The 15,335-nt window shown below is 49.5% G+C and overlaps 1 protein-coding gene across 1 annotated transcript; it reads left to right on the forward strand.

Moving 5' to 3' along the window:
* Positions 1-379: 379 nt before the first annotated feature.
* MED8 (mediator complex subunit 8) lies at positions 380-14,228 on the forward strand. The gene is made up of 7 exons (XM_025206905.1): positions 380-1,156; positions 2,348-2,543; positions 3,684-3,828; positions 4,504-4,644; positions 5,083-5,164; positions 6,623-6,871; positions 13,702-14,228. The coding sequence occupies exons 3-7, from the start codon at positions 3,826-3,828 to the stop codon at positions 13,764-13,766; spliced, it is 540 nt and encodes a 179-aa protein (XP_025062690.1). The 5' UTR covers positions 380-1,156; positions 2,348-2,543; positions 3,684-3,825; the 3' UTR covers positions 13,767-14,228.
* Positions 14,229-15,335: the final 1,107 nt, after the last annotated feature.

A 15,335-nucleotide genomic window follows, 5' to 3' on the forward strand; every position in this document is an offset into this window, starting at 1 on the left:
CACAGAAGACCGTTGGACATGGACAGTCATAAATTGCTCCTAATTTCATTTATCTCCATATAAACGACAGTGAGTTCACGCACAGTGTTCAGAATGAGTTATGCATTGGCTCTGTTACAGCTTGGAGAACACATGGGGTGTTCTGATCTTCCAGTGTAACAGTGCCCAGGTATCCAGTCCACGTACTTCCGTGACCTAGCTAAACAGAATTCACTGAACCTGATAGTGGCCTTCAGGGTAAAGCTCTCATCTTCTCATGAGCATTGAAGATTTCCAGCAAGCTCTTCAGTGAAGTCTATTCTGGCCCTGGCCCTGTTCACAAAAAAATTAAATAAAATAAAGCCCAGTACCAAGTGTCGAGTGAGACAGAGAGAGACAGGGTGGAAGGATTTACTTTCTCAATCATTGCTCTCGGCCACCCTCTTTGGTGAGGTTGTGTTTATCAGCTGTCAGACTTGTGTTAGCAGTTTACTGGGGCAGGGGTCTTAAAACATGTTTTATAAAGTGGTTTGCATAACTTGTTGTGCAAACAAGTTGTAGTAGCAAGAAGGCAGGAGAGGCAGGGGATTGCCTGGTGTGCCATTGGTTGCGAGACCCTCCCATCTTCTGGTGGGTGGCAGGCTGTGCTACAGATTCTGCCACCTGCCATCCCCAAGGGTGTCTGTGAAGATGCTATATACAGTGACTGAAGTCCTTTGGAGTGAAAGGTGGTAGTCAGGGGTATTTGTGCATCCAGATGTTTGGACATCCCTCATCACCAGAGTGTTGGAGCACTTCTCATGAGTTAAAAAGTGACAGTGGGAACAGAGGCTCCCTGTTCCCTGGCAGCTGGAAACAGCAGTTGTCCAAGGAGAGAGCAGTAAATGGCAGGGAAGGTGGATAGTGGCTTGAGCCTTAGCTGAAGCAGGGGTGGGGGTCAGATCTAGTGGAGCTTGGGAAATGAAGGAAAGAATCAGTGCCCCAACATAAGGGAAATAATCTAGCAGCAAGGAAAGTACTAGGCCATGTCCTAATCCCTGTCTTTCTGCTTTCTGTAGAGGGAGGAGAAACAGCTTGAAGTGACCCTTGAAGCACTTATCAGCCAGGTGGCTGACTTGAAGAATTCCTTGATCAGCTTCATCTATAAGCTAGAGAATGAGTATGACCGGCTCACCTGGTAAGGGTCTGTGCCCCTATTGGGGTGGGGAGTCCTTGCTGCTCTATTCTGTTATGTACGCTGTTCCCAAACTGTTTCATGGGCCACTTTTTGGGGTTGCAGAGACCTGGCAGATCACACAGCCCTTATTTCCAAATGTTAAATCACACTGAAGAAACCAAAAAAAAAATTGTTAATGTTACTTTTTTGTCTTGGTGCCTGCTGAGGTTGCCATATGGAGATCATATGATTATGAATGGAGAGAGGTGTTCACAACCTTCTCTGGAGAAACATAGGCATTAGATTCAGCAGTTGACCTTCTGAACAAAATGGCAGTCCCAAGACATCAACAGAAGTAGACGCTTCTTCATACCAGGCAGGACAGATTTGCTCTCTGATCCAAGGTGGCTTATCCAGCCACAGTTGATTGTTCTGCAGTGTTGCTTTAAGCTAGCAACCAAAGAGGCAGCTAAAAACAACAGCAGCTGAAAAGACAGCAGCAAGATTGTGACTAGTAGTCATCTCTAGATCCAGAGGCTGCACTCTGCTGTTCTCTTGTTATGTGTTTGTTGTCTTTTGCCTTAAAGGAAGTGGCACTTTCCTCCAAAAGGACACTTATTAAGTTTATTTTTTTAAAGAAAAAACTAACATACAGGATGTTTTCCCTGTGAAAACAACTAAGAGAAAATGAATGAAGAGCTCTGTTAAAAAAGAAAGCCTTACTCCATCTTTTTATATCTCTTTTCCCTTGAAAATGTAATTAAAAATTACCTACTTTTAATGGTGACTGTTACCATGGGACTAAGCAGGTCTTGGACCTTGCTCTCAGAACTCCAAGCCACATCTGTTTGCTTCAGCATTATACAGTCATAGGGTCCTGTCAACACCATTTTCTCTTCAGGGCCTACTTATTTCATTGGTTGGGTATACCATGAGTGAAATCTATATGGACAAAGTATCTGGAAGGCCAGTACATGCCTTAAGTTAGAAGCTGTTCGTTTTTTGTTCCTGGCCTTTGATTGCTACGTTACCCCTGCCACTAGTACAGTGTTTGCCAAGATGTGGTGAGGTAGAGCATGGAGGGGCACTCACCTTCTGAACATGCATAAGGGCAAGGTGGTCAACCTGCTCATCAAGATATGCACTCTCCACTTAACATCAGCTGCTAGCACCAATATCAAATGCTGCTAATGTTTATACCTTGCATTGTAGGTGACTTGCAGCATTGTCAGAATGTTCCTAGTGAATCCTCCAAGGAGTGCAAGCTAAAGGGGGCTTTGCTGATGGGATTTATCAAGCAAGCCTGCAGCCTGAAACATGGTCTGTTTCAAAGGAATTATAGGATCATAGGAAAGTAGGGCTGGAAGGGACCTTGCAAGGTCGCATCTATTCCAGCCCCTTGCTCAAGGTAGGATCACCCCTGATTAAATTATCCCAGCCAAGTAAGTCTAACCTGCTCTTGAAAATTTCCAGGTATGGCGATTCCACAGCTTCTCCAGACAACCTGTTCCAATGCTTGACTATCCGTGGAGTCACAACATTCCTCCCCATCTCCAGCCTACATTTTCCCTGCCGTAGCTTGAGGCCATTGCTCCTAGTCCTGTCCCCTACAGCCACAGAGAAAAGCCCATCTCTATCTTCTCTGTAACCACTCTTCAGGTATTTGAAGACTGTCCTCAGATCCTCCCTCAGCATTTTCTTCTCCAGTTTAAAAGGACCATGGCTCTTTCAGCCTCTCCTCACAAGTTCTGCTTCCCAGGCCCCTAATTTTTGCCACTCTGTGCTGGACTCTTTCGAAACTGTCCACATCCGTCTTGATGTGGGGGCCCAAAACTGAGCACAGTGCTCTAGGGGAGGCCTCACCAGTGTTGAACAGTGCAAAAGAATTGCTTCTTTTGACTTACAAATGACATTCCTATTGGTGCAATCCAGGATGCTGTTGGCTTTTTTTGCAACAAGAGCATACTGTTGGCTCATATTCCACTTCTAGTCCACTGTAACCCCCAGGTCCTCTGCCCAGGACCAAAAGAGATCTTCTAAGCCATTGGGTTCAGCCCCCTGTGATCACAGGCATCCCTACAATACACCTTTGACTAGAAGGGTCTGTGAGGGGTCTTACTGTCAGTAGCCAAGCTACAACTTGTTCTTTTCTCTGCTTGTTAGAAACCCATGTCTTGGCTGCTACCCTACAGGTTGTGTTGGGGGAGTGACAGTGATGAGGAAAACATCTGATCTGTGTGTAACTTGCAGCACCCAGGCACTCTTCCTTCTCTCCCCTTCCAGTAGAACTGAGAAGAGCCCTGCACCATGCTCCCCTGGCTTTGTACAGAGGGTAGGGTTGGTTTCACACTCATGCATTAGTGATTGGCCTGAGCTTTCTGCTTTTGGATTAGGATTTCCAGAATACCAGTGCCCACCTCTCCCCTGAAACAGAGGGGTTGTGAGTCTCTTAGAGCCAAGTAGATGATGACCTGACCGAGCTCTAGGAATGTGCTGCACCTGTCTCCCATGTCCCTTTCCAGGTCTACCCTCCCTTTTGCCTTTCCAGGCCCTCAGTACTAGACAGCTTCGCGCTGCTCTCAGGACAGCTGAACACACTGAACAAAGTGTTGAAGCATGAGAAGACTCCGCTGCTGCGTAACCAGGTCATCATCCCCCTGGTGCTGTCTCCAGACCGGGATGAGGAAATCATGGTGAGAACCTGGCAGCTCTGCTCCCTACTAAGTGTTGTCCAAGATGTGCACTCCCCGCACCTCTCTGTGCCTAGCCTTTCCCCTACTCTCGGAGCATGGGGAGATGTGTGAGCAGTCCTTGGGGAGGGAGGGATGCGTCGTCCCAGTGCTGTTTTGTCAGCACCACTTCCCCCACAAGCATTCATCTGGGCGCATTGTATATTTGTTCCAGGCTGCAAAAATGCAGTGGCCATGAAGCTGAGGCCTGCAGAGAAACAGTCTCCCCTTGGGTACACATAGACCTCCTCACTACTTACCCAGGGGCTCTGGGTCAGTTGAGCTCATTCCAGCAAGAGTCAACACTTTGGATCATGTCCTGTCCCTCCCCTTCCCCCACCAACAAGGAAATGCATTCCAGAGCCTGGACCCCTCCCCTCCCTCCTGCTCCCACTGTGAGCAGCCAGCCCCAGCCCAAAGGAACTGTTAATTCAGGCCTGTCTGTTGAGGTTGCCATCCTGACAGGCAGCTCTCAGAATGCTTGGTAATGCAGTGGTGGGTGCAGCCTGAAAGCCAGATAGGTCTCAGTGCCCCAACGGCACAGAGCTTTGTGGATGCCAGTTGCCAGTATGGCTCTGGCTCCTGTTCTGGCTGTGCAACAGCATTGGACCCTGAGTGTGGCCTGTCCCATTGTTTCAGCGACAGACAGAAGGGCGTGTGCCAGTCTTCAGTCATGAGGTGGTGCCTGACCATCTGCGGACCAAGCCTGACCCAGAAGTGGAGGAGCAGGAGAAGCAGCTGATCACAGATGCAGCCCGAATCAGTCCTGATGTGGCACAGGTAGGCAGAAAACAACTAGATGCTGCCCCAGCTTCTGTCCTGAGCACAGGACTCAGACCAGCCATAGGTCACCAGGTTCCCTTTTCTCTGTCTGGCACCTGAATTGCTGCAGCCCTTGTTCTTCCCTACTCCAGTCAGTCTTTCCTTCTGCCTGTGTCCTTCCTTTCCCTTTTTGTGATTTCTCCAGCTGACCCAGATTCTCCAACCTCCTTCCAATGCAGTAACACCCTAACCACCTCCTGCTTTGAAAGATCAATGATTGCCTTGCCTCATACAGCATCCCCTGCTTTGTGCCTTGGAAGCATGTTCCCTGGACTCCACCACTGAAGCACTTGTATTCATTCAGGCAGGAGCTGGGATAGGGTTTGTTCGTGAATCTTGCTGACTGGTATTGGGTTAGAGATGTTCTTCCATCTTCTGGTTGCTTTCACTTTGCAGAAACAGATCCAGAGCCTGAACAAAATGTGTTCGAATCTGCTGGAGAAAATCAGCAAGGAGGAACGGGAGTCTGAAAGTGGAGGTATGGGTACCAGGCAAAGGCAAGTGCAGAGTCCGCAGGGCCAGTGTGGGAGGTACGACCCTGGTATTGCACAGTCCCTGGAGCCAGAAGGGAGCAGAAGTATAGAAAGGAAGAGGAGGGAAGGGTCAACAGGCATCTGGGCTTGTGACTGCTTTGTTTGGAAAGAAGAAGGTGGTGGGAGTATCATAGTAGCTAGGGTCAGGAGGGACCTGAACAGATCCCCTAGCCTGCCCCCTGCCACAGGCAGGAATGGATGCTGGGTTCACAAGACCCCAGACAGGTGATCATCCAACCTCCTCTTGAATTTAACCAAGGTAGGGGCGAGGACCACTTCCCTGGGAAGTTGGTTCCAGATTTTGGCCGCCCTAACTGTAAAATATTGCCTTCCGATCTCTAACCTAAACCTATTCTGCATCAGCTTATGACCATTGTTCCTTGTCACCCCAGGTGGTGCTGGGGAGAAAAGGGCTCTGCCTATTTGCTGTTGATCTCCCCTGATGAGTTTGTAGGCAGCCACCAGGTCCCCCTCAGCCTCCTCTTGCTGAGGCTGAACAGGTTCAGGTCCCTCAGTCTCTCCTCGTAGGGCCTGTCTTGCTGCCCTCTCACCAAGCGGGTGGCCCTCCTCTGAACCCTCTCCAGGCTGGCCACATCCCTTTTGAAGTGCGTGAAAGGTTTCCTTTGTGCCTGGCCAGGTTTTCTCTACTTCATGGAAACCAAATTGATGAATACTGACCCTGCCAGAAGTGTCATTCTGGCCTCTACTGTGAGGTTGCTTTAGATGCCTATGGGAGATGGGACACTTATTTACTTGCATTTGCAAGCGAAGCACTCTAATTCACATAAATGAATCAGTAGTGCTGTGCAAAGGTAGGAGAGCATGGAAACCTCTTTAGCCAGACTTGAGTGAGTCCAGAATATACCAGGTGGCAGCTCCCATTTGGTATTTAATTCATGTCCTGTGTATAATGGTCTTTCTGGACCTACTGTCAGCCTGTCCTGTCACCTTGCATTCTGCCCTTATCCTGTGCACCCAGCTATGCTCCCACAATGGTCAGAGGTGTTATTGCTTTGTGCATTGTTGACATTGTGCATGGTGCTGGCCAGGACTGAAGTCAGATGCTCTCTGTAAGTGGGAGGAGGAGGGTGGTGGCTGGGCCGATGCATGCAGAGGGTGTTTGTGTGCAGCAGTAAGAAGGTGGCTTAGGTAGAGACCTCAGGGGAAACCGAGTCCAAGCCTGGTAGCCCAACTGTCATGGCTACTTCACTTTGCTCTCTTCTCAAAGAGGAGAGGAGGGGAGGGGGATCGCTACTGCTGGTCCATCCTTCCTTTCTTTTCTGTCCTAGCATTAGTACGGGTTCATAGTTGCAGGCACAAGCTCCTCTCCTACTTGAGGGTGCCTCTTGAGAAGCATCTGTAGGCTTGTTGAAATGCTCCAGAAGTCTCTTCTTTCCCTGCAGGTTTACGGCAAAACAAGCAAACCTTCAACCCTACTGACACCAATGCCTTGGTAGCAGCAGTGGCATTTGGAAAAGGCCTATCCAATCGGAGGCCTCCAGGCTCAGGGGGGCCTGTCCAGTCAGGTCAGCCAGGCACTGGTCCCATCATAGCAGGGGCTTCTGGCATGCAGCAGGTCCAGATATCAGGTGCATCAACCCCAGAGCAGCCAATGCTTGCAGGAGTGCAGATGTCACAAGCAAGCCAGCCAGGTAAATAAGCAGAACACCACAGTGTGCCTGAAATGCAGATGGGAAGAAAGAGCAGAACACAGGAGTGGGGAAGATCCAAAGAGAGCCTTAGGGCATAGATCCTAACCCAGGCCCCACACCTGGGGAGAAGTGGCTTTGAGGGCCAGGTGGGAGAGAGGAAGGTGTTTTAGGGCAGTGAGAGCAGAGGATCCATGGCATGGATCTGAGGCAAGCTGCATTCCAGGGAGACCATGGTATTAAAATCCAGATGCTGAAGAGCTGTTGCATATTTGTGGGCATTAAGGCCAGAAGGGACTGCTGTAATTATCTAGGCTAACTTGACGTGTAGAGCACAGGCCAAAGCCCTGCCCAGTATGTCTTGCAATCTGCCTAACATCTGCTTTTGCTCGACCACAAGCTCTTCTAGAAATGCCCAGTCTGGGGACTCTGTGCCAGATGAGCCGACGGGGGTGTCCCTCATGAATCAGTTGCATCAGTTCATCACTGTTATGGTTAAAAATGTATAACTAATTTCCATTTGCTGCTGTCTCTAAAAACCTTTAACAGAAGAGTCCAGTTGTCTTAGCTCTGACAGTCATGCAAGTTTAAACTTATCTAAGAAATCCTATGCATGGAGCAGCAATCAGGATTAGTGTTTGGAGTGGCGGGTATCTCAGAAAAGGGGCAGCGTAGCCGAGTAGCCTGTGGTAACTTAGGGTTCCTATACAGCCCCAGCAGAGGGGGTATAGGAACCCCATATACCCCTTGGAGAAGTATAAAACAGAGGTGCTCAACCTCTGGCCTGCTAGACTGCGTAATCTCTCCAGAATTGTTGCAGCAGGGGAAGTGGTGGCAGCATTAATTGCTGCAGCTTCCATGCAGCTTCTTGGTTGTGAAGAAAACCTTTCAACTCTATCACAGTTGTAACTGATGAAGTGAGGCCTGCCTGAGTTTGCAGACAAAGCTGAAATAACAGCTCTGAGAGGCTAGTACTGGCTTGTGTGTTTCCTTGGGGGTGTTTATGGTGAAGCTTAGCAGTGACCATGTAAACTTCAGCATTGTTAGCTGTTTCGCTGTTGATCATTTGAGCAGAACCCTCTGGCTCAAGTGTTCGCCGAGAGCCCCACTCTTCTTTCCCAGGTGCTGAAAGCCCAGTGCCAGGGCCTACAGCTTCCACATCCAATTTCTGTCATGCACTTATTCTGTCATGCTTCCACTGAAATCGTGCAATCCTTCAAGCACCAAATGTGGGGCAGCCAGAATCCACTGAATGAGACACCACGTGGAAAACAATGATCATGCTGTTCATTTTGCTGTTTTCTTCACTAAGAATCTCATTTCCAAAATTATTCTGAAGCTGTCATAGAATCCAGGGGTAGCCAGTGGGACATTGGAGGGGGTGTCATGTTGGCTGAGATTGGCCTGAAAGGCGGTTTCATGATAATATAGGCATTCAAGTGGAAAATGCATTTGAGCAGTAGCCTCAACCCTAAGTTAACAATGTTTTTGTGCAGGGATTAGACAGGAATTTGCAGTGTGCCATGGCAGCAAGAAGCCCATGTGATTTTTGACTGCATCCCCTGAGGCGTTGCCTTCCAGAGCAAGAGGATGAAAAGGAAAAGAACAACAGTAATATTATAATGGGGGTCTACTATAGACTAACAAGTCAAGAGGAAGAGGCGGATGAGGCACTTGGAGAGATAACAAACACATCCAAACATTATGAGATGGTACTAATGGGGGAGTTTAACTTCCCTGATATCTGTTGGAAGAATAGTACAGCAAAACATAATGTCTAGGAGGTTCATAGAATCATAGAAGTAGGGTTGGAAGGGACCTTGTAGATCTTCAAGTCCGACCCTCTGCCTGGGCAGGAGGAAAACAGGGCTCAATTGACCCCAGCCAGGTAGGCATCAAGTCTCTTCTTAAAGACCCCCAGGGTAGGAGCCATCACCACTTCCCTTGGAAGTTGGTTCCAGATCGTAGCCGCCCTGACTGTGAAGTAGTTCTTACGGATGTCTAATCTGAACCTACTCTCCAACAACTTGTGGCCATTATTCCTTGTTATCCCGGGGGGCGCTAGGGGAAACAAGGTCTCCCCAAACCCTTCTGGTCCCCCCCCTAGTGAGTTTATAGACAGTCACCAGGTCCCCCCTCAGCCTTCTCTTGTGAAAGCTGAACAGGTTCAGGTCCTGTAGCCTCTCATTGTAGGGTCTGCCCTGCTGTCCCCGGATCATGCGGGTGGCCTCCTCTGGACCCTCTCAATGTTGTCCACATCCCTCTTGAAGTGGGGTGCCCAGAACCGGACACAGTACTCCAGCTGTGGCCTGACCAGTGTCACGTAGAGGGGGAGGATCACCTCCTTGGCCCTACTTGAGAGGCACCTGTGGATGTACGATAGGGTCTGGTTAGCCCTGCCGACCATGACCTCGCATTGTCGGCTCATGTTCATCTTGGAGTCAATGATGACTCCAAGATCCATTTCTGCCTCCGTGCTCTCAAGAAGGGAGTTTCCCATCTTATAAGTGTGCTGCCGGTTGCTACTGCTCAAGTGCAGCACCTTGCACTTGTCCGTATTGAAACGCATCCTGTTTTTGTTAGCCCACCCTTGCAACCTATCCAGGTCTTTCTGCAGTCTTTCCCTCCCTACTAGCGTGCCCACCTCACCCCAAATTTTGGTATCATCAGCAAATTTGAACAGGTTGCTTTTCACCCCGTCATCCAAATCGCTGATAAAGAAATTGAACAGTTTGCTGAAGTCCAGAAAGACTACATCCACGGCGACACCTGCATCCAATGCTTTTGTGACCTGATCGTAAAAGGCAATCAGGTTGGTCTGACATGACCTGTCCCTAATGAAACCGTGCTGGTTGCCCTTGAGCATCATCCGCGATGCCGGCCCATCACAGATGTGCTCCTTGATGATCTTCGCAAAGAGTTTCCCCAGGATTGAGGTACAACTGACGGGTCTATAGTTGCCCGGGTCCTCCCTCCTCCCTTTTTTAAAGATGGGGATCCCATTGGCTATCTTCCAGTCATTTGGCACCTGGCCCAAGCACCACGAGCGCTCATAAAGCCTTGCCAAGGGCCCTGCAATAACCCCTGCTAGCTCCCTCAACACCCTGGGCTGGAGAGCATCTGGACCTGCTGATTTGAACATGTCCAGCCCCTCCAGAAGCACTCTAACCCAGTCCTCCTCAACCTTAGGTCTTGAGGTGTTCCCCTCGAGTCTGTCTTGAATCATGGTGGGGGAGTCCCGGTCCCTGCACAAGAAAACGGAGGTGAAGAATTTGTTAAAGAGGTCTGCCTTCTCCTCTGGCGCAACCACCAGATTGGCCAACATGTCTTGCAGGGACCCCACATTTCCCGGTGCCTTCTTCATCCTCCCTATATATTTGAAAAAGGACTTTTTATTATCTTTGATCTTGGACGCTAGTCCTAGCTCTATGTCCGCCTTGGCTTTCCTAACAGCCCCCCTACAGGTCCAAGCAGGTTCTTAATGAACAGAGCACAACTATCTTGGTTCTTACTCTGACCAACAAGGAAGAATTGATTGAGAACATGAAGTTGTTTGGAAACTTGGGAGAAAGTCATTGTGGTATGATAGAATTCATCACTCTGAGAAAGAGGAAGTCTAAGATTAGTTGAACGAAAATACTGGACTTCAAAAAGGCAGATTTCAACCAATTAAGAGAAACAGCAGGGAAAGGTCTGTGGGCAGGTTAAAGAATAAAGGGCCCAGGAGGACGGCAGCTTCTAAAGGGGCATAGCATTGAAACCTCAACAAGAAACTACTTCAGCATGGCAGACATCAGAGGAGACTGATGTGATATGCAGGGAACTCCTTAGATCCTGCAAAATTAGAAGGAAAACATACAGGCAGTAGAAGGAAAGATACGCCACTAAGACATAGCAAAAACTTGCAGGGACAAAATCAGGAAAACAAACATAAAAGATAAGTTACACCTGGAGGGGGAACTTAAAAGACAACAAGAAGGGGATTTATATATATAGTGGTCTGAAAAAATAAGGTCCGTTGTTTAATAGCCAGGGTAAGCTATTAACAGGAGATGCAAAAAAAGGCAGAGCTACTCATTGGCTGCTTTGCCTCAGTCTTCCCAAAAAATAAGCTGCAACCTGATGGCTAGTAAAAATAATATAGACAAAAGAGGAGAAAGGCTGAGGTCATGGTAACTGAAGAGAGTGTCAGAGATCTTTTGAGTAACAGAATAAATTTAAGTCACCAGGCCCTAATGAAATTTATCCCATGATGCTGAAGGAACAAGTTGAAAGGATCTAGGAGCCATTGGCAATAACATTTACAAATTGAGGGAGGCAGACAAGGTTCCAGAGAACTGGAAAAGGGCTAACCTAGTGCCCGTAAAAAATGTAGGGGAGACACCTGGGGCATTATAGACCAGTCGGCCGAACCTCAGTACTCATACAGATATTGGGCTCAATTTGTAAACATCTGGAGGAGGAAAGATTGATCACTAGCAATCATCATGGACTCATTAAGAACAAAAAATGCCAAACTAATTTGATCTACTTTGACGAAGTAACCAGTTGGGTGGGTGAAGGGAATGCGGTGGGCATAATGTACTTGGACTTCAATGAGGCTTTTGTTAAAGTTCTGCATGACCTTACAAATGAATTTTACATGGCTAGATAAAATTCCTGTAAGGTGGATACATATTGGCTCAGTAACCACATGCAAAGGGTAATTATAAATGGATCTGTGTCAGAATGGAGGAGGATTCAAGTGGGGTTTCACAGGGGGGCTGGCGTAGGTCTGGTGGTTTTTAACATTTATGAATGATTTGGATACCCAAATAGAGTCTCCTGATCAAGTTTGCAGATCATGCAAAATTGGGAAGGACTGTGAACACATAGCAGGATGGGAGTAGAATTAGAATCATCCGGATGGTTTGAGAAGCTGGACTAGAGACAACCAGATGATGAAGTTCAATGCAGAGAAATGTGATGCACTGTGTCCAGAGAAGTATGACCAGAAGCACAAAGACAAGGGGAGTTAACTGCTGGGCAACAGCATTGCTGAGGAGGATCTTGGGGTTTGTGTAGATTCATAGATTCATAGATGTTAGGGTCGGAAGGGACCTCAATAGATCATCATTTCCCCATAGGCAGGAAAGAGGGCTGGGGCTAGATGACCCCAGCTAGATGCCTATCCAACCTCCTCTTGAAGACCCCCAGGGTAGGGGAGAGCACCACCTCCCTTGGGAGCCCCTTCCAGACCTTGGCCACTCGAACTGTGAAGAAGTTCTTCCCAATGTCCAGTCTAAATCTGCTCTCTGCTAGCTTGTGGCCATTATTTCTTGTAACCCCCGAGGGCGCCTTGGTGAATTTCCCTGCCAGGAAATTGAGTCCAGCTGTCACGCTGCCCTAGCCCTGCTACATGTCTGGGGGCAATGGGACCAGCCATACATCCAACAGCCTGGGCTGCTCCCAAGCCTGGAGACTTGGACTGGGACCCAGAAGTCAGGCCCAGCACAGAGGGCCTAGGCTAAGGGACTGGGCCCCAACAAGGATATAAAGGCCTGAGGTGGCCTGGTAGCAGATTGGGACCCAGTGCCCAGCAAAGTTTTTAATTAGTAATATCTGCGAGGCATGGACATGGTTGTAGGGGAGGTCGGAGGCTGTGATAAGCCTTTAAGGCTACAAGTTTTTTGGTTTGTTTGTTTTGGGTTTTTTTAAGGAAAATTTTCCATGTTCTGAGCCACATCAAATCAATTCCAAATCCGGGAGTCATTCAAGAACCATATGTGGCCCTACTACTGTCAAACATCCTCCACCCTCACCTGGGGTTTCAGATGCTTCCAAATCATTTGGCAAGCATCCTACATGCAGGCCCAAGCCAAGAGGCTTGGGGTTTGGATGCCCCTGAGTTTCACTTACCCTTAGCCATATGGCCGCAGGAGCAAGCTAGGGAGGAGTCTCCTATTTCCATAAAGTGGGTGTAAAGCTAAGATCTTCCCACTGGAAATGAAAGTGGGAGGTTAACTATACATTACCTCCACGGATACTACCTTGTGCCAGAAAAGTGGCTATCCGCAGCACCTAGGAAAACCGCCTTAGTGGTCACGGTATTTCCCCTGCCCCTGCCAGACTGAGCTGGCATCTAGAGGACTTGGGGCTTGCTCTAGGACCCATTAGGCAACATCCCTTCCAATCAAACAGTTACAACAAGGCGTGGTGAGTGAGTGAGATGGGGAGGGCACCCAAGAGCTGGAGTAGGGCATGGGTTGTGTGGCTTCCAGGGGCAGGCTGGCTACCCCTGGAGCCTGAACCTGGCAGTTTTCTAAATCTGAAAGGCTGTTGTAAAGAAGGGAGAGAACATCTGTTTTCCCTTGCCACCTGAGGCAGGACACCACTCAGTGAATCCAGCCTGAATCCAGCCAGGGAGATTTAGCTCAGGTAAAGCTAAGCATCCTTGCTGTTAGAGCAGAATGGCTGTGGAGCAGACTGCCCAGGGCAGCAGTGGAATCCCCTTCCCTGCAAGTTTTCAAGAGGAAGCAGGGTAAGCACTGGACAGGGATGGCTGAGGAGCAGCATTCCTGTATTGGCACAGGGGGTTGGACAAGACAACCCACAGCCCTTTCAGCCCTGGGATTCTGTGCTGTGCTTGTGCACTGTCAGCTGGAGTCCTTGCCCAGTCCTGGGTCGCTGAGAAGGAATTGGTGTCTGAGATGGAATGAAGGAACAGCAGCAGTTACCAGGGGTGGGAGGGGCTGCAGTGCCCTGGTGTCGGTGTGCCTGAATGACTGCTCTGGGATCTCTTGCACAGATGCATTCTCTTGCAAGTGACTTTGCCCTGCTCCTTTTGTATGCAGGGAAGATGCCCAGTGGTATAAAAACCAACATCAAATCTGCCTCGATGCATCCGTATCAGAGATGAGCAAGAAGAACCACAGACCTGACTGATCATGAGTCGCCAGTGCTGTTCCTGGCCCCTGCCACCACTCCTGGGATTCCTCTGTGCCTCTGGAGTCCCTTGAAGCCTGCATACACCGTCTGCGAGAGGGAGATACGGGGTGGAACCTTCCCTTCCCCCTCACCACCCCCCTGTGAGCTCTGGGCTGCACAGCTCCTCTCCGTGTGGTTGTGCTGCGTTCTGAACCGGTTGTGCAGAGGTGCTGGCAGCTGCATGCTCAGGGATGGGTGGGACCTCCCCTGCCAGGCCAGAGCCTCTGGCTGGCTGCTGGGACCAAATCCTGTCACCATTTTGGTCTGCATTCCAGAGGCTCCTACCGTTTCTTGGTGCAGATACAAAAATACCTTGTAGGTTTGGCTGGGCGTGTTGCTCTTCACTGCCTCCCCCCCACCATGCTGCTTGAATAAAGGCTGTATGCTGTATCAAGTTTGACCACTGCTCTCTATCAGATCAAGGGAGCCCTGCACTTTGCCTTGTTTCCGTTTGGGAATGGCTGTAGAACAGCTCCCATCAGGGCCCCAGAAGGGCCACTTATAAAGTGTCTCCCTCTGCCGGATGCTGAGCCCAGGGATTGCCGCTGGGTTTGTGCATGGCTCAGCAGAGAACTGGAGCTCAATCATGTTGCCAACCAGAAGTGGCTGCCTTGTTTGTCTTTTACAGCTTACTGTGGTCATAGCCCAGGCAGCCCGGGTCCCCTTTGGGATTCTGTGCAGCAAGGGCCACAGTGGGGATCTGGTGCTGCTGGGTTGGAAACCAGCTGCTCTCTTGTCCCAGTCTTGGACCTTGTTCTCCAGGTAGTTCTCTGCTTCCCTGTCCTTGGAGGAGTGCTGATCTAACTCGGAATTAAACTCCTTCTGCGGGAGGGCATTTTCCTCTTCTACATGCTCTGTTCCCTGTGTGGGCCAAGCTGCAGCAGAGCCCCTTTTTTCTGGGACTGGGCAGAAGGGGATGCTTCTATCTGACAGCCTCTAAACTTGAGCTGCAGGTTGTAGTCTGGCTGATAAAGGACCTCTCCAAGATGGAGAGCATGGGCACATGTCCATAAAGCAGGTCTGTGCGTGCAGAGGGCACTGAGGATTGGCACTCAGCACTTGCTCTCCGGACCTGTTACAGTGGTGTGGCGAAGGGCAGTGTGATGTTACGTGCTCGGTGGCATCTGTCCAGAATGCTGAGTGCGTGGGAATCTGTTCAGCTGGCATGGCCTGCTGCTGCTCCTCTCCTGCCAGCTCTGAGCTAAGCAGAACCAGTGTATTCATAGAGGTTGCAGCCTTGAGGCCCTGGTCTAACCCCTCAGCCTCAGCACTGCTTGTTTGGTGAGCACGCCCTGCAAACAGGAGCTGTGCCACACCTCTGCCATGTCAGGACAGTCAGGCTGACCTGACTCTTGTGGCCTCCAGGCTTGACAGGGCACTTCTTGTTCCCTTGGGGCCTGTAGGGTTGCTGATGCAGGGATTGGGGAGCTCATGAAAGCAGTGGAGCTGTGCTGGTGGCGCCTTAGAAGGGCTGAGTGCTGCTCAGCTTGTTCTGCTCTTG

Source organism: Alligator sinensis, unplaced genomic scaffold (genome assembly GCF_000455745.1).
Source record: "Alligator sinensis unplaced genomic scaffold, ASM45574v1 scaffold781_1, whole genome shotgun sequence".
Lineage (NCBI taxonomy): Eukaryota > Metazoa > Chordata > Crocodylia > Alligatoridae > Alligator > Alligator sinensis.